This window comes from Periophthalmus magnuspinnatus, chromosome 18 (genome assembly GCF_009829125.3).
Source record: "Periophthalmus magnuspinnatus isolate fPerMag1 chromosome 18, fPerMag1.2.pri, whole genome shotgun sequence".
NCBI classification, from domain to species: domain Eukaryota; kingdom Metazoa; phylum Chordata; class Actinopteri; order Gobiiformes; family Gobiidae; genus Periophthalmus; species Periophthalmus magnuspinnatus.
Window position 1 is genome coordinate 2,876,378 of NC_047143.1, and position 17,819 is coordinate 2,894,196.

Consider the following 17,819-nt stretch of genomic DNA (forward strand, 5'->3'; position numbering starts at 1 on the left):
CAGATTCCTGCTGGACACTGCCTTATATGTGTCTGAAGGAGACGCTAACGACACTGAAGCTAACGACACTGAAGCTAACACACCTGTTTGTTTACAGTTTGTTTTTGGCTCGGTCTATTGAGCTACATTAAGAACTGTGCCCGTGTCATATTTCGTACCATCATTCAGGCTGCTCCCAAACCTGTTAGCATACTGGCTATTAGCATACTGGCTAGCACTACCGTTTTCCTTGTTTTCATTTAGGTCTGAGGAAGGAGTTTTAAACAGGAGATCGATGATGTCTGAGGCCTCCATTCCTGTTCAAAAATGGATTATTTTTCCTGACAAAAACAGCTTCTTTAACTCCTCTCTCAAACCATTTCTTTTCTCCGGTTAAGATCTGAACTTCACCATCGTCAAAGGAGCGGTTAGCGTCTTTGAGATGTTCTTTTACGACTGAGGGATCGCACAGATATTCACAAAGAGCGCGCAGTTTAGTCGCATTTATGGGAAAAAAAGTGGGCGGGGCCGGATAGGGTCCATACGCAGATGAAGGTCTAAATATTTGTACGTTTTGACACAGACCTGCAGTCCACTATGACCTGGTCCAGTAGCTGCACCACACTGAGCTCCAGCTGGTCCAGGTCTAGACCCGACTGCTCCTCCATCTTCACGGCTCTCAGGTTACTCTCCTGGAACAGACGGCACAGGGTTTATGAACCGTACGTGATCTTACATAAACCGTGTAAAAGTCCTCACCAAGTTATCGGCTGCAGACAGAAGCAGGTTCAGCGCGTGGATCCTGGGGCTGATGTCCTCCCACTCCGACGACAGCACCACCACCGGCTTCACGTTCCCCCAGGGCAGGTAGTAGTACTGACAACCTGCGGAGTCACGACGACGGACAACGCTCAGATCGTTCGATAAAAGGTCCGCTACAGACAGCTCTAAGCTAACGGCGTTAAATCAAAATCCAAAACTACAGGTGGCGGAGCGGCGCGTACCGTCGAACACCGCGCGGCTGTACTGCGTGGTGGAGGCCAGCGGGAGGCAGCTGGTGTCGAACTTGTTGCCGTAGTTACCGATGCTGACCTCGAACTGCACGGCGTCGTCCACGTCCTGAAGGAGCGTGGCCGAGTAGAACGCCACGAAGAGCGAAAACTTGCGCTTGCGGAGGAACTTCTGCAGAATGAAACAGGACAAACCACAGGACAGTTCTGGCAGTCATAGAACCATAGTTACATTTCGGAAATTTTTTTGAGCTCTAACAAAAGTTTGGAGCTTGGAGCAGTGTTAGCAGTAGTAGTAGTAATAGTAGTAATAGTAGTAGTAGTAGTAATCCTATGTCTGTGGGGCTGGACCACAGCTCCATGCACAGAATGTCCAGGACACTGAGACAAAAACTAAGACATGAGACACATCAGGCCTGTGTGTGTGACCTGCACTGGCTCCTGTTTCATATCGGGTCAATTCAAAATGTTATGGATTGTGTTTAAATGTCTGCACTTTATGGGTCCTCTGTCTGCGCTCTGTGGGTCCTCTGCCTGCATTCTATGGGTCCTCTGTCTGCGCTCTGTGGGTCCTCTGTCTACACTCTGTGGGTCCTCTATGGGTCCTCTGTCTGCGCTCTGTGGGTCCTCTGTCTGCGCTCTATGGGTCCTCTGTCTGCCCTCTGTGGGTCCTCTGTCTGCGCTCTGTGGGTCCTCTGTCTGCGCTCTGTGGGTCCTCTGTCTGCGCTCTGTGGGTCCTCTGTCTGCGCTCTATGGGTCCTCTGTCTGCCCTCTGTGGGTCCTCTGTCTGCGCTCTGTGGGTCCTCTGTCTGCGCTCTGTGGGTCTTCTGTCTGCGCTCTGTGGGTCCTCTGTCTGCACTCTGTGGGTCCTCTATGGGTCCTCTGTCTGCGCTCTTTGGGTCCTCTGTCTGCCCTCTGTGGGTCCTCTATGGGTCCTCTGTCTGCGCTCTGTGGGTCCTCTGTCTGCCCTCTGTGGGTCCTCTGTCTGCGCTCTGTGGGTCCTCTGTCTGTCCTCTATGGGTCCTCTGTCTGCACTCTGTGGGTCCTCTATGGGTCCTCTGTCTGTGCTCTGTGGGTCCTCTGTCTGCGCTCTGTGGGTCCTCTGCCTGCGCTCTGTGGGTCCTCTGTCTGCGCTCTGTGGGTCCTCTGCCTGCGCTCTGTGGGTCCTCTGTCTGCGCTCTGTGGGTCCTCTGTCTGCGCTCTGTGGGTCCTCTGTCTGCGCTCTGTGGGTCCTCTGTCTGCACTCTGTGGGTCCTCTTTAAATGTGTGATCTGTATACTTGTTTTTTGTTGATTTTGATGTGAAGTTATTTTAAATGTGCTGTAGAAACAAAAAATAAGTCCTTACAGTCGTACCGCAGTCGTCATGGTAACTGTTGTGGTTATAGCGGACGTAGCATTAGCTGTTGTCTCACCTCCACCACGAGCAGTTCGTCTGATGTGATGTCCTCAGTTTTCTGCTCAGGTTTATCCACCAGTTTCGTGCCGAGTTCGAGCAGCACGCGGCCGCGGTACGCCACTCCCTCTCCCTTTAAAACCAACGCAATTTTAGTTCAGAAACAATGAAATCGTACGGAAGAACCATCGTAGAAAATCGGTTTACTTTTCCGAGGTTGAGCGCTTCGTGAGGGTCGGTGAAACTGCTGAACTCTCGCGGGCTGCCGTAAAGATTTACAAAACACGGGCCGAACGTGGGCAAGAAGCCGAGGCCGTCGTCGACTGGAAATATGGGAAAATATAACAATAAAAAACAAGTAAATAATTTTGTATTTCGTATATTATACAGTGAAAAAATAATAATTAAAATTCTACAAATATATTTCAAAACACCAATCTTGATTTGAGCAGTTTTCATAAATAAAAAAATATAAATAATACTCATTAAACTTGTATTATTTGACTAAAAACCATAGACTGTATAAAGAAGTGGACTAGAGTGTCACAGCGTCAGTGAAATGAAGCTAATCGAGGCTAGCAGTTATAGCGGCTAATTTGGAGCCAAGTTTCATATTTGGGATTCTGACCGCGAGTATCATAGCAACCACAGAGCCAATCCAGAGCGAGGCTGGTGAAGCTGACGCCCCTTCCTGCCCGCATCGCTGGTTTGGCTGTGAGCGGGCGCTTAGCAACGCTGTCAATCAAACCGGTCGCTAACGCTAACAGGAGCGACCTCGGAGAAAGAAGGCGCCTGATTTGTCTGATTTACGGACGTAATACTGAAATAAAAACACCAGGATCACGTAGAGCGGGTTAATCCGAACGTTTTATTTGTAACGCGGCGGCTAGCGCGTTAGCTACGTCCATTTTTATATACAGTCTATGCTAAAAACACATTTGACCAAAAAATAGAAGCTTCTACGAAAGAAAAGGTGATGGACATACTGCCAGAGTGGACGGCCCGTGGAGTGACGTCATCTGAGCGCGTCGAGAGGAAGCACAAATACAGTACAGGTTTTCACAGAGGATTACACAAGTCTTTGAACGCCACACGACACAAGCGTCAACACAGCAAACGTTTAAAACTACAGCGGCTAAAAGTCGGCACAAACGTATCAAAACATGCAGTGAGCGCATTTTATCAATACTTACCATATGTTTAGTCCCTGTCGCAGTTTTATTTTATTTTATTATTTGAAGTTTCCAGGATTGTTTCTAGTTTCCGTTGAGCCCTGTGTCTAAAGCTGACAGATAGGGGGCGCCATTTTGTTGTTGTTAACTTTACCGTGATGATGAAACTCCGGTCTGGTCTCTGAAAAGCCCTTTTAAACTCATCATGGTGAGTAATTAAGATGTTCAGAATGAATAAGGTAAGTGAGGAATAACTTTGGACCATACCTCCTCTTTAATACCCCGTAGATGTAAATACCTCCTCTTTAATACCCCATAGAAGTAAATACCTCCTCTTTAATACCCCGTAGAAGTAAATACCTCCTCTTTAATACCCCACAGAAGTAAATACCTCCTCTTTAATACCCCACAGAAGTAAATACCTCCTCTTTAATACCCCATAGAAGTAAATACCTCCTCTTTAATACCCCGTAGAAGTAAATACCTCCTCTTTAATACCCCACAGAAGTAAATACCTCCTCTTTAATACCCCATAGAAGTAAATACCTCCTCTTTAATACTCCATAGAAGTAAATACCTCCTCTTTAATACCCCGTAGAAGTAAATACCTCCTCTTTAATACCCCACAGAAGTAAATACCTCTTCTTTAATACCCCATAGAAGTAAATACCTCCTCTTTAATACCCCATAGAAGTAAATACTTCCTCTTTAATAAACTATTTGTTCATTATGAATTAAGTCTTTGTTCATGTTTTATTATGGTTTTCTTAAATTAGAATATCGCATAAACGTTTATCTTTGGAGTGACCCTGTCTGATCCTCTCACAGCTACAAACGACTCAGAAAATTATTTTAAAATATGATATAAATATATAAATATATATTAATCTGTTCATAACTGATGGATTGACATGCATTTTGTTTTTTTTTTGTTTTCATTGGACGATCAGAACATTTTTTTAATAATATTTTTGGAGTAAGAATGAAGAAAAACAGCAGATTTCCACACTTTCGGTTCGTTTGGCTCATGCATGGACAAACCACGGACCGCACACTCTGGTCTACATGCATGTTACCTTCCCGTTGCTGTACCGCTGGTTTAGCAGTGAGCCGGCGATTACGTACGTACAAAGTTGTGAAATAAAAACCCCAGGATCATGTAGAGGGTTAATACGAACATTTAAGACCAAAATGACGAGTTTGACAGCAGCAGGTACAGAGAGAGGAGCGACGACTTTTCAATAGAAAGTGAATTGGAGCCAGAGTCGATGGAGCCGGAAGTGCGTCCATGATCACTTTCCATTTGTAAAGCAGTGGCTAGCAGGTTAGCTATGCACAGTCTATGCACGGGACAGAAAACCATTCACCAAACGCATCCAAAAGTCAAATGAATCAGTGAAAATGTTGTTGCAGTGGGTTTGTTTTTGTTTTTTCAGATTTGTCATTTATGTTTTAAAAATGGGGGTTGAGTTCACAGCTGATCCAAATGAAGTGAGTAAAAAAAAAAAGTGAGTAAAACATGCATTTTTTTTGGCAAATGATTTTATGTAAAAACCCCGAGGTCGTGCAGTTCTTTCTGTGATTTTACCGTCGATCTGTCCTCCCGGAGCAGAGATCTTGGACATGCAGAGCTGGGACGTCCCAATCACGTCGTTGTGACTGGCCCTGTCCCTGTGGGGAGAGACATGTGGACACTTTATAATAAATAACTTTATTTTTAATAGCAAAAGAATTATTGTTGTTATTATTATTTTTATTTTTATTTAATTTTATTATTATTACTATTATTATTATTATTATTATTATTATTATTATTATTATTATTATTATTATTATTATTTATTTTTATTTTATATTATTATTATTATTACTATTATTATTATTATTATTATTATGTTATTATTTTATTTTTATTATCATTATTATTATTATCATTATTATTATTGTTATTATTTTATTTATTGTTGTTATTATTATATTATTATTATTATTATTATTTATTTTTATTTTATATTATTATTATTATTATTACTATTATTTTATTTATTGTTGTTATTATATTATTATTATTTTATTATTATTATCATTATTATTATTGTTATTATTTTATTTATTGTTGTTATTATATTATTATTATTATCATTATTATTATTGTTATTATTTTATTTATTGTTGTTATTATATTATTATTATTATTTTATTATTATCATCATCATTATTATTATTATTTTATTATTATTATCATCATTATTATTATTGTTATTATTTTATTTATTGTTGTTATTATATTATTATTATTATCATTATTATTATTGTTATTATTATTATTATTATCATCATTATTTTATTATTGTTATCCATCCATCCATCCATTTTCTTCCGCTTATCCGGGGCCGGGTCGCGGGGGCAGCAGTCTAAGCAGGGACTCCAAGACTTCCCTCACCCCAGACACGTCCTCCAGCTCCTCCGGTGGGACCCCAAGGCGTTCCCAGGCCAGCCGAGAGACATAGTCCCTCCAGCGTGTCCTGGGTCTTGTTATTATTTCATTTATTATTATTATTATTATTATTATTATTATTATTATTATTATTATTATTATTATTATTATTATTATTATTATTATTATTATGCAGTTTATTATCTGTGACCTTGTTTCAACACATACAAATACTCATGCTTTATTTTTAAGACGCACTGTCACGTTTCTACTGGGGGTCCACTACCTGCTTGTTTCCATAGAGACGCTATTGCTTCGCCTGGAATGTCCCACAGTACGGCATTAAACACATCTTATATTTACTCAAATGCACAAACACTGATGTAATCCACTGTACTTTGAAAACGTGCATTTTTACCGTACCTGACCTGGTATATAAGTTTAATGCCATACTACGGAATATTTCAGACAAAGCAATAACATCAAGGACACGAGAAAAAGTGATTTAGCGCACTGTTCATTAGCATTTGTGTGTCTAAGCTGCACAACACAGATGAGCTAAATGAATAATTAGGATGATGATTCTTTGCAGCTGATGTGTGAAGCTAAACTGAGGCACTGCTCTGTCTGGATCTGTGCTAGACTTTAATCTGAGACTGTATATGTGACTTATTTATACAGTCTACGGTTTTAACACAGTAATATACAAAACAGGTGAGTCGATTTGTGCTGTTAAACAAGTCTCTCTCACAGAAAACCACAGTCACAAGCTAGCTAGCGTTAGCCAACAGATTTCCCGTCGCTTTTTGTTGAAAATCAAACCCTTAAACCGAACCACAAACGCTCAGATTGACCCCCCGCTCCTGAAAACGTGTTCTTTAAACCCATTTTGTATTTTTTTTTTCCTTGAGTTTTCAGACAATAATGAAACTTTTCCGCCGGCGTTTGCTAATGTGTGCGTTGCGTCGCCATGGTAACGACTGAACATCCCACCATAGACGGTAAAGTAACAATAAAACAAAAAAACAACAAGTGAAATCACCAGTCCAGAATCCGGATCCTCATTTTCTCACACATGGAGGGAAACTGGAGAAAACAAACATTATCACAGTGAGAAAAACAGTTTAGAAGAAAAAAAACGTGAGTAAATATGATGTTTTTTTTAAAGCGTGCGGTGGCGTTACCCTGATGGGCACGGTGAGGCTCTGGTTCCACTGAGGGTTGGCGTTTTTCTCCAGGATTTTAGTGCAAACCTGAAAAAAGAAAAACCCTCATTTCAATCCGAACATTAAAGTGGACCCATCGTGTCTGTAGTGAAATAATCATTATGTCACGATTTGGATATATTTTCTTCTCATTTGACCTTTTTATGAGTCGAGATCAGGTCCACGAGAGACGAGACGAGACGAGATTTTAGTGAAATTCATAATAAATAAATGATGTGATTCACTTCAGGATTTTGGCCTCGTCCAAAATGATTTATGTCACGTCATATTTTTGCTGTTTTTAGTTTGGAACGACAACTTCTCAAGAAATGCAACGTACAGCACTTCACCTTTAACCCACTTAACGCGAGGAAGGAAGGAAGGACACAAGGAATTAAGGACACAAGGAATCAAGGATTCAGAGAAGCAAGGATGCAAGCTCCCCCTCTCTCCTGTCCTTCACTCGCTCTCTTCTCTCTCCTCTTTCCTCTCTCTCCCTCTCTCTGCTCTCCTTTCCCTCTCTCACCCCTCTCTTTCTCTCTCCTGTCTTCCTCTCTTTCCTCTCCCCCTATTTCCTCTCTCTCCTCTGTCCTCTCTCCTCTCCCTCTCCTCTCTCCCTTTCCTTCTCTCTCCCCTTTCTTCTCTCTCCTCTCCTTCTCTCCACTCTCCTTTCCCTCTCTCTTCTCTCCCCCATCTCTCTCCTTTCCCTCTCTTTCTTCCTCTCTCCCTCTCCTTCTCTCCTCTCTCTCCGCTCTCTGATCCCTTTCTCCTCTCTCCTCCCTCTTCTCTCCTCTCCCTCTCTCTCATCTCCTTCTCTCACCTCTTTCTCTCTCTCTCTCCTCTCCCTCTCTCCTCTTTCTTCGCTCTCTCTTTCTCCTCACTCTCTTCTTCTCTCACCTCTTTCTCTCCTCTCTCACCCCTCCCTCTCTCTCCTTAAGGAGCACTTAACCCACTTAACGTAAGGAAGGAAGCAAGGACACAAGGACTCAAGGACTCAAGGACTCAAGGACACAAGGACTCAAGGACTCAAGGACTCAAGGACACAAAGAAGGAAGAACCACAGGCCTTTAGTCGCTGAGACATGTGACACTTTCGTCTTTAGGAACGAGAATGATCGGCTGTAAAAGGTCGGCAAGGCAAGGAAGAAAGGACGCAAGGACGCTAGGACGCAAGGACGCAAGGAAGCAAGGATGCAAGGAAGCAAGGACGCAAGGACGCAAGGACGCAAGGATGCAAGGAAGCAAAGTACATCTGAAGCCGTTTTCTTACAGTCTTTCCGGCGAAGTGAATCTCCAACATCGGATCCACCAGGTTTTTCCTGTTACTGTCGAAACCGAAGAACTGCTTCATCCCGTCCATGATGGCGTCGTCCACTAGGGGGAGCAAGAACATTTAAAATCATTGTGTTTTACTGTAAACGTGGCTCCGGTCACGAGGTCGGACGCACTGTGGACGTTTGTGTCAAGTAAAAAATAAGCTCAAAACTTTAAAAATAGACACTTTACTTTAATCACTGAGTTGTACTTGTGGTATTTCTTGACCCTGATGAGGCCAAAAGTATTTTAGGAAACTTCACCAAGAAACTCAGTGAAAAAAGGGACAAGGGTTTGCGACGGTTAAGTGTCTTGCCCAAGGACACAACAGCAGCGTCATCTGTGGGTTTCACTTCAGGGTCAAGAAATACCACGTGTCCAACAAAGGACGGATATAAAAATAAATAAAAACATGAAAAAAAAAAGAATTAAGCTCAACAACCCCTGACTCACCCTCTCTCTCTTCTCTCATTCCCTCTTCTCCATGTCTTCTATCCCTCTACCCCCTCTCTCCATCCCTCCCTCCTCTCTCCCTCTCTCCCCCCTCCTCTCTCCTCTCTCGCCCCCCTTCTCCCTCTGTCACTTCTCTCTCCCTCTGTCCTCTCTCTCTCCTTTCCTTCTCTCCTCTCCTTCTCTCCTCTTCCTCACTGTCCTCTCTCTCCCTCCTTTCTCCTCTCTCTCCTCTCCCTCTCTCTCTCCTTTCTCTCCTCTCCCTCTCTCCTTTCTCTCTCCTCTCCCTCTCTCTCCTCTGTCCTCCCTCTCTCCTCTCTCTCCTCTCCCTCTCTCTCCTTTCTCTCTCCTCTCCCTCTCTCCTTTCTCTCTCCTCTCCCTCTCTCTCCTCTGTCCTCTCTCTCCTCTCTCTCCTTTTTCTATCCTCTCTCACCTCTCTCTCTTCTCCCTCTCTCCTCTCTCTCTTCTCCCTCTCTCTCCTCTGTCCTCCGTCTCTCCTCTCTCTCTCCTCTCTCTCCTTTCTCTCTCCTCTCCCTCTCTCTCCTCTGTCCTCTCCTCTCCACTCTCTCCTTTCTCTATTTTCTCCCTGTTCTGTCTAATTCTTTTCTCCTCTCTCCTCCCTTTCTCCTCCCCTCTCTCTCCTTTCTCTCTCCTCTCTCTCTCTTCTCCCTCTCTCCTCTCTCTCCTCTCTCTCTCTCTCTCCTCTCGAGAGCTAACACGGCGGCGGCGGCGTTAGCATTAGCACATTAGCTCTTTTGTAATAACAGTGGTGTGGTTTTACTCTGGGGCAGGTCCTCCGCTCTGTAAACTCTGACGGTGAAAGTGGCTCCTCTCAGGGACAGACCGGCCGGACGCAGCAGGTTCCCCTCGATGTCCTCCCTCTCCTCCACACACTCACGTTTATCCGCCTGGAAACACACACGGAGTAAAAAAAACACACACAGAGTAAAAAAACACACACAGAGTAAAAAAACACACACACAGAGTAAAAAAACACACACACAGAGTAAAAAACACACACACAGAGTAAAAAAAAACACACACACAGAGTAAAAAAACACACACACGGAGTAAAAAAAACACACACACGGAGTAAAAAAAACACACACACAGAGTAAAAACACACACACAGAGTAAAAAAACACACACACGGAGTAAAAAAAACACACACACGGAGTAAAAAAAACACACACACAGAGTAAAAAACACACACACAGAGTAAAAAAAACACACACACAGAGTAAAAAAAACACACAGAGTAAAAAAACACACAGAGTAAAAAAAACACACACAGAGTAAAAAAAACACACAGAGTAAAAAAAACACACACAGAGTAAAAAAAACACACACAGAGTAAAAAAAACACACACAGAGTAAAAAAAACACACACAGAGTAAAAAAAACACACACACGGAGCAAACTAAACTAAACACGTGCGAGTTTTTACGCTGAAATCGTGTCCAGATCAGTGCGATACAAATGTCATTTATCTCGTCCTGGAGTCGCTTTTTTGTCGTTAAACTTTTTTACTGACTTTAATTTTTATGAACAAAATAAAACAAAAAAATATGACAAACAGTGACATCAGCAAAGCGACGTTTGTGACGGAACCGTCTGATTAAAACACAGAACAAGTCCAGACCACAAACTGAAAAGAACAACGTCTTTTTTTATATTTTAGATTGAAAACCTCAGAGTGTCCTCCCTTTGCTTTGTGACAGTGATGCAGACCTCCTCTCTCTCTCTCTCTTTTCCCTCTCTCCTGTCCTCTCTCCTCTACCTCTCTCTCATCTCTCTCCTCCTTTTCTCCTCTCTCTCCTCTCTAGCTCACTCTCCTCTCCCTCTCTCCCTTTCTCTCTCCTCTCCTTCTCTCCTCTTTCCTCTCTTCCCTCTCTCCTCACCTCTCTTTCTCTCTCCTCTCTCTCTCCTCCCTCCTCTCTCTTCTTTCTCCTTTCTCTCCTTTCCTCTCTTCCTTTCTCTCTCTCTTCCCTCATCTCTTCCTCCCTCTCTCTGCTTTTTTCTTTCCCTCTTTCTCCTCTCGCTTCTTTCTCCTTTCTCTCCTCTCCATCTCTTTCCACTCTCCTTTCCTCTCTTCCTCTCTCTCTCTCCTGCCTCTCTGTCTCCTCTCTCTCCTCTCCTCTCCCCTCTCTCTCTCTTTTCAGATCTACACTTTAGCACTTTTCATGTCATTTTTCATGTCTGTTCATTCATAGTGTTGACATTGATGCTGTCTCACTCTCTGCCTCTTCTCTCTTCTTTCTCCTCTTCTCCCTCCCTCCTTTCCATCTCACTCTCTGTCTCTTCTTTCTCTTCTCTCCTCTTCTCCCTCTCTTTTTTCCCTCTCACTGTCTGTCTCTTCTCTCTCCTCCCTCTCTCTCCTTTCCCTCTGTCTCTTCTCTCTCCTCTCCTCTCCTCTCCTCCCTTTCTCTCCTTTCCCTCTGTCTCTTGTCTCTCCTCTCCTCCATCTCTCTCCTTTCCCTCTGTCTCTTCTCTCTCCTCTCCTCTTCTACCTCTCTCTCTTTTCCCTCTCACTCTCTGTCTCTTCTCTCTTCCCTCGCTTCTTCCCTGTTTTCCCTCTGTCTCTTCTCTCTCCTCTCCTCCCTCTCTCTCTTTTCCCTCTCACTCTCTCTCCTTTCCCTCTGTCTCTTCTCTCTCCTCTCCTCTCCTCTCCTCCCTCTCTCTCCTTTCCCTCTGTCTCTTCTCTCTCCTCTCTTCTTCTCCCTCTCTCTCTCCTCCCTCTCACTCTTTCTCTCTTTCCTGAATAAATCCGTGACCTTAAACTCACCGGAGGCTCGTCTCCCGCCGCCAGCACCAAGAGGCTGACCTTCAGGTAACCTTTGACCCCGGCCGAGAGGTCGTCGGGGTCACAGAGGAGCAGCCATTTTCTCAGGAAACAGTGTCCTACAAACCACAGGGAGCAGAGTGAAACACAAGATCCAAAATGGTGGAACCAAAGTGCAGCATTTTGTCGACTTCACTCACTGTGTTCATTATAAACTGTCCCAACGTCGAGCTGCACAAAAACAAACACAAACAAAAACAATCACATGATCAAATGTATCACAAAATAAATCATTAAATGCACAAAAAATACAGATATAAAGTCAAGTTTACCTTAAATTCACCGATCACTGCGTCAGTTCTCAAAGATCGAGAATCACAAACCTAAAAATCGACGAGTTTGTTTTAGAAATTAATCCAAAAATATTATTATTAAAATCTTTATTACTCCATAGAATTAAAAAAACTCTTTAATAGAACATATTGTAATATAAAGTGTTTCAAATATATGTAATAAATAAAAACTATTGTGTAAATCTGTTGTTTTTTGTGTTTTTTTTTTACTTACTGTGATGAAAATAGGTTCGTCAAACAGATCTGAAGGAGTTTCAAAAAAGTTTAGGAAAAATGTCTGAAAATGAAACAAGAACTATTTTTACTATTTTTATCTTTTTGTATTTAATTCTCAAACTTTTGTCGCACAATGTCGTATTTTTGTCTTTTTTTTTTTTTTTCATAAATTCAAACTTTACCTCATCAAATTCGGGATTGTTGCCCTTGCGGATCCGCGTCCTCTTGGTTTGCCCGGCAACCGTTACCTTGACGACGGGTTTGATGTTGATGCCCGGCAACTGTCGCGCCTCGATGATGCGCACGCGCACCTGAAAACGAGACCGGGATCGAGACCGGGATCGAGACCAGAATTAGAGCCAGGGCCTAAACCAACACCGTTTAAAACAGTCTGTTCCACCTTGTGATGTCATCAAGTGGTAATACAGGAAGTGCTCCAATGACCTTTGACATTTGATCTGCTGTGGACTGATTAACCAACATATCTACAACTTATGACAAAGAACACACACGTACATTGTTGTTATTACTATTGTCTTATTACTATTTACTGCAGCTCATGTTTTAAAGCATCATTGCGTAACTTTCCCGAGGCACATCCCCAGCAAGTTACAAGTTAAACAAAAGTAAAGATTCTCCATGTTATGTCACACTGATTTTAGCCAAAGGAACAACATTTCCACAGAAACAAGCAGGTGAAGCCCCTCCCCCAGACCGAATAAGAGTCAGGTCTGTGGAGATGCGAGCCCACTCACAGTAGAACGCTTTACAGAGCATTTAAGACATTCAAAACAATCAGATATGCTTTTATTTTAATCTAGTTTGTGGTAAAAAAAAAAAAAAAAAAAGTTACGCAGTGAGGTTTTAAATGTGCTAAAGTGGGAGTCAACGCCTAAACTCCGCCCACAATCGCATTTCAAATAGAGCTGCTAAAGTGGGCGGGGTCTGGAGGATTAAAAGGGGAGAGTGAGGAACGAGGAGGCGGGGCGGAGTCTGGAGGTGTAAGGAACAGTGCGATTGGTCTAACAGGTATCCACGCTTCAAACTCCGCCCCCTGCAGCCAGGTGTTTGCGATCAGAGACACCTAGATGTGATCGGGACAGTCATGTGTGATGTCACCAACTACTTGAAATTGCAGAAACCACTGAAAACATCACAAACTTGGACCAGAAAGCTGCAAAATGACCTAGTTTGGACTAAAGTTGTCAAAAAAGGACCAGGAACAGTAAATAATACAATTCAAACACCAATATAACTGGTTAAAGTACTCATTTTTACCATTTATCGCAGTACTTTTCTGAAAAAATACATCCCACACAGTACAACGAAGTACCTGCAGGTCCTGCGGTTTGTTGGGCAGTGGTCTGGGCTGCCCGCTGGCTCCTTTCTTCTTCCTCCGTAGCCTCTCCTGCCCCCTGTAGGACGGAGGGGAGCGTTTGGGCGTGTGCGCGGGGGGCGTGTCCTGCTCCGTCTGCCCCTGGGGTCCCACCATGACCAGGGAGCGCCCGTCGTCCGCCCCGGGGTCGTCGGGCACCTCCACCATCAGCAGGCTCTCCGTGTCCTCTTCTCCCAGAGTGTCCAAGGAGATCACTGTGAATAAGAAAAAAACGAAAAACGAATGAATCCGGCTTGGAATTTGACATTAATCCTTCAGAATTTTACTTCAAAATCTTGTGCGAGGTTGAAAATAAATCTCCGGATCCAACATTTACAATTAAAATTAATGATAAAACATCTTTAGGAGCAGGGCAGTGTTGTAGTTTCCAGGTAAAAGCAGAAGATGAACGTACAAACTGACCAAAAAAACACAACAAATAAATGAGTTTTGCCTAAATGTTGTGCTTGTGTCGCTCTATAGTTATAATCTACGACACTCGTGGATCATTTTGTTATAATTTACTCATTTTAAATCACAATATTCATCTAAAACGACTTAATAAAAGAAACAAATCCGCTGACTTCCGCGTTAGAAAACCAAAACAAAGCGCTGCGTAGCTGTTGGCGCCCCCTATGGATCACACATCACACTAGCGAGCAGCAGATTTTTTAATAATTCGTACCAAAATGGCTACACAACGCTGCCGAATCCTATAAATATCACTGATTAAGAAGATAAAACTGGAGAACGAAGTGCGTACGTCACAGCGAAGGTGAAAACGGGGGTGAATGGACAAAATGGCGTCTTGAAAATAAACGATTAAAGGACAGATATCGTGCTGTTTTTATAATAACAGACCTGGAGTTGTGGTTTTTTTTTTTTTTTTTGGTTTCATTCACACACGTTTAACGCACAAACAAACCTGCACATTTAGCCTGAGTTCTTCTCTCAAACTGAAAACACTCTGTTCCACCTTGTGATGTCATCAAGTGGCGATACAGGAAGTGCTCCGCTGTGTTTTTAAACTCCACACACCTTCATTTCTAGAATCATTTGGATCATTTCAGCTCCTGGAATTGCCACTTATCTCGACTGAACTAAAGGTAAAAAGGAGCCGTTCACTTGAAAACTACCACTTGATGACATCACCAGGTGGAACAGAGCTATGCAAATGTCTTACTGGTGACGGTGTCCAGCTCCACGTTGGGGGTGCTGCTGTGGTGGATGGGCTCGGGGGGAGGAGGGGGGTGGTAGATGGGGGCGACTCCCGGGGGAGGGAGGTACGACACCTGGAGGGTCAGAGTGGCCTGAAAGAAGAAGAAATATGCATCAAAACTTTTCTTAAAAACATAAAAAACAACAGAACGAGTTTGTTTTTAACGGTTTACAGTGGTCCAAAGTTAGTTTATGGATTCAGAACATCTTAATTATTCACAGCGATGAGTTTATAAGGGCTTTTTTTACAACGCGCAGAGACCACACGCTAACGCTAACACATTTTTACACAGCGTTTTTTCCATTTTCAAGTCGCTCAAAACGCTTTAAATCAAGGAAACGCTCACACATTCGCACACAGACACTGGGGAAGAGATGGGCAGAAGAGAGTGTCTTGCCCAAGGACACAACAACAACAACAGTATTCACCTGTGGGACCTGGAATCGCACCGCTAACCTGGGAGTCTGTAGATCTGACCGCTCAATAAACGACGTTCGTGTCGAGAGCTGGTTTTTTTGAACGGCCGACCTTCAGATCAGTGGACAAACGCTCTACCGACTGAGCCACCGTCGCGTCGGTAAACCGCACTTCCTGATTCTCGGACAATAAAACCGTTATTCTGACTTATTCTGAGCTCAGGAGCTGCTCAAACGACACCGGGGTCACACACTTTTAGCTCAAATCCAACTTTAATTTGTGTAATTTTGAAATCCAGTCGTACTAAATATACTTTTACTTGAGTATTATATTTTACAGTGTAACAGTACTCTTACTCGAGTAAAAGTTGTGGTTCCTCTTCCCACTGAGAGTGAAGAAAAAACATAAAATCTGTCAACTGAAGACGTTTGCGCTGCTCCGTCCAAGTTCTTCTTCTTCAGTTGTGGCCAGATTTCTGCTGGACACTGCCTCATATCTGTCTGAAGGAGGCGCTAACGAAACTGAAACTAACACACCTATTGTTTACAGCCGGGGGGGGCGGGAACCTATGGCTAACACTGTAAGATTAGCTGTAAGATTCTGTACAAGGCTCCGCCCACAAGTTGACATCACGCACGCTCCCACGCGACAACTCTCCATAAATATACAAAAAAAAGATACAAAACTGCGCACTACGACTTCGCAAACCTGGTGTGATGTACACTAGCTTTGCACGCTAATTGTGTTGCGTTAGCGCTCTGAAGGGGGGGTGACTCAGTGTGGAGAGCAACGGCAGGGGAGACTGAGAGCGTCAAAAAAGAAAGTAAACATTGCATTTTCTGAACGATAAAAGGCAACACGACGACCTAAACACAACTTTTTTTTAATTTTTTTGCGTCACTATTTCTACTTGAGTACTAATATTTTGTAAGTACATCAAATTTAGTTGAAAACACTTATAGGAGACAACACATACGTTGTGTTTGAGGTGAGCGGAGGAGCCGGCAGACGGGGCGTGGCGCTTTTGTGATATTTTGAGACTGAAAAAAGGAAGCGGTTATAACTTATAGACGTATGGGAAGTAACTGCAGACATGAAAATAAACGCTCAGAGTACTAATTTGGAGTAACTTTCCGACATCTAAGGCAGGTTTGTCAAACACATTTTCACCGAGGGCCACATCAGCAAAATGGTCACTCTAAAAGGGCCACATGTAAAATAAATATTACTACTTTTTTTAACTCGTTCATTAACTGTTTTTGTATTTATTTCATATTTGAGTTACAAATACTGCATATATATTTCCATAAATATAAAAATATGGCTGTGTAACTGTATTTCCTCATAAACCGACATTTTAAGACAGTCAAACCTTTTAATTTATCTTGTTGCGGGCCATATAAAAAGACGTGGCGGGCCGCATTTAGCCCGGGGGCCTTCAGTTTGACACGTGTGATCTAAGGATTACACTGCAGTATTGCGTAGTGTTAGAAAAATACACTATAATATAAAGCAACTCAATGTAAAAGTATTGACAGCACAACTTCGTACGTGCAATAATATTTAATACAGACAGGGGGCGCTAACACGAGTATTGTTAAAGGGCTAATGCGTCGCTATTTCTGATTTGTGGTCTAATGTTCTCATCACAAACAGACCTGGAGTTGTGTTTTGTTTCATTCGCACAAACAAAGCTGCATATTTACGCCGAGTTCTTCTTTTAAACTGAAAACGCTCTGTTCCACCTCGTGATGTCATCAAGTGGTGATACAGGAAGTGCTCCGCTGTGTTCGTAAACTCCGCACACCTTCATTTCTAGAATCATTTGGATCATTTTAGCTTCTGGAGTTGTCAATCTACAACTGAATTAAAGGTAAAAGGAGCTGTTAGCGTGAAAAGTGCCACTTGATGACATCACAAAGTGGAACGGAGCATTTTGAGGACGATAAAGTGTTGCTCAGACATGTGCGAATGAAACAAAACACGACTCCAGGTCTGTTTTTGAGGAGGAAACGGCGTTATAAGTCGATTTTGTGTGACTCACTCCGGTGTTGTTCCTCTTGGTGTCCAGCAGGGAGATGGTAAAAGTCGCGGTTAAAGACGGAGAGTTGAGTACATCTCGGAGGGACAGTCTGGTCTCGCCCAAAAACCTGCACAAACACAACGCAAACATTTGATTTTCTATTGATTTACTCATTATTAAGAGGGTTTGAACCAGATATTTTAGAAAGTATTTGTGAAACGTTACAGTTTGATCAGGTGGAGGGGCGTGGTCTGTGTAAATCTACGGGAGATTCAGCGTTTTTGAAGGAAATATCCAAACATATCCAACGAGATATTTAAATTCTGACTTGGGTTTGGACCACAGACTGTATAAAGACGTGGACTAAGTGAGTGTGACGTCACCTGCGGCGTCCAGTCAAATGAAGCTAATCGAGGCTAGCAGTTATAGCGGCGAATTTGTTGCTGAGTTCCATATTTGGAATTACGACCACG

General features: G+C 42.9%; 1 protein-coding gene across 2 annotated transcripts in view; it reads right to left on the minus strand.

The window, feature by feature from the left end:
- The window catches only part of dysf (dysferlin, limb girdle muscular dystrophy 2B (autosomal recessive)), a 114,992-nt gene that overhangs the window by 77,468 nt on the left and 19,705 nt on the right, over positions 1-17,819 (minus strand). The window contains exons 4-22 of one of the 2 annotated variants that reach the window (XM_055229183.1): positions 17,368-17,473; positions 14,871-14,997; positions 13,646-13,902; positions 12,495-12,623; positions 12,311-12,373; positions 12,076-12,126; positions 11,944-11,974; positions 11,747-11,862; positions 9,743-9,869; positions 8,468-8,571; positions 7,178-7,246; positions 7,036-7,079; positions 5,145-5,227; positions 3,371-3,403; positions 2,592-2,707; positions 2,404-2,517; positions 984-1,161; positions 739-863; positions 565-671 (exon numbers count right to left, since the gene is read on the minus strand). In XM_055229183.1, the coding sequence (XP_055085158.1) occupies positions 565-671; positions 739-863; positions 984-1,161; positions 2,404-2,517; positions 2,592-2,707; positions 3,371-3,403; positions 5,145-5,227; positions 7,036-7,079; positions 7,178-7,246; positions 8,468-8,571; positions 9,743-9,869; positions 11,747-11,862; positions 11,944-11,974; positions 12,076-12,126; positions 12,311-12,373; positions 12,495-12,623; positions 13,646-13,902; positions 14,871-14,997; positions 17,368-17,473 (1,980 nt within the window). The remainder of the gene's footprint in view (positions 1-564; positions 672-738; positions 864-983; positions 1,162-2,403; positions 2,518-2,591; positions 2,708-3,370; positions 3,404-5,144; positions 5,228-7,035; positions 7,080-7,177; positions 7,247-8,467; positions 8,572-9,742; positions 9,870-11,746; positions 11,863-11,943; positions 11,975-12,075; positions 12,127-12,310; positions 12,374-12,494; positions 12,624-13,645; positions 13,903-14,870; positions 14,998-17,367; positions 17,474-17,819) is intronic. The other variant, XM_055229184.1, reaches the window with a different exon arrangement.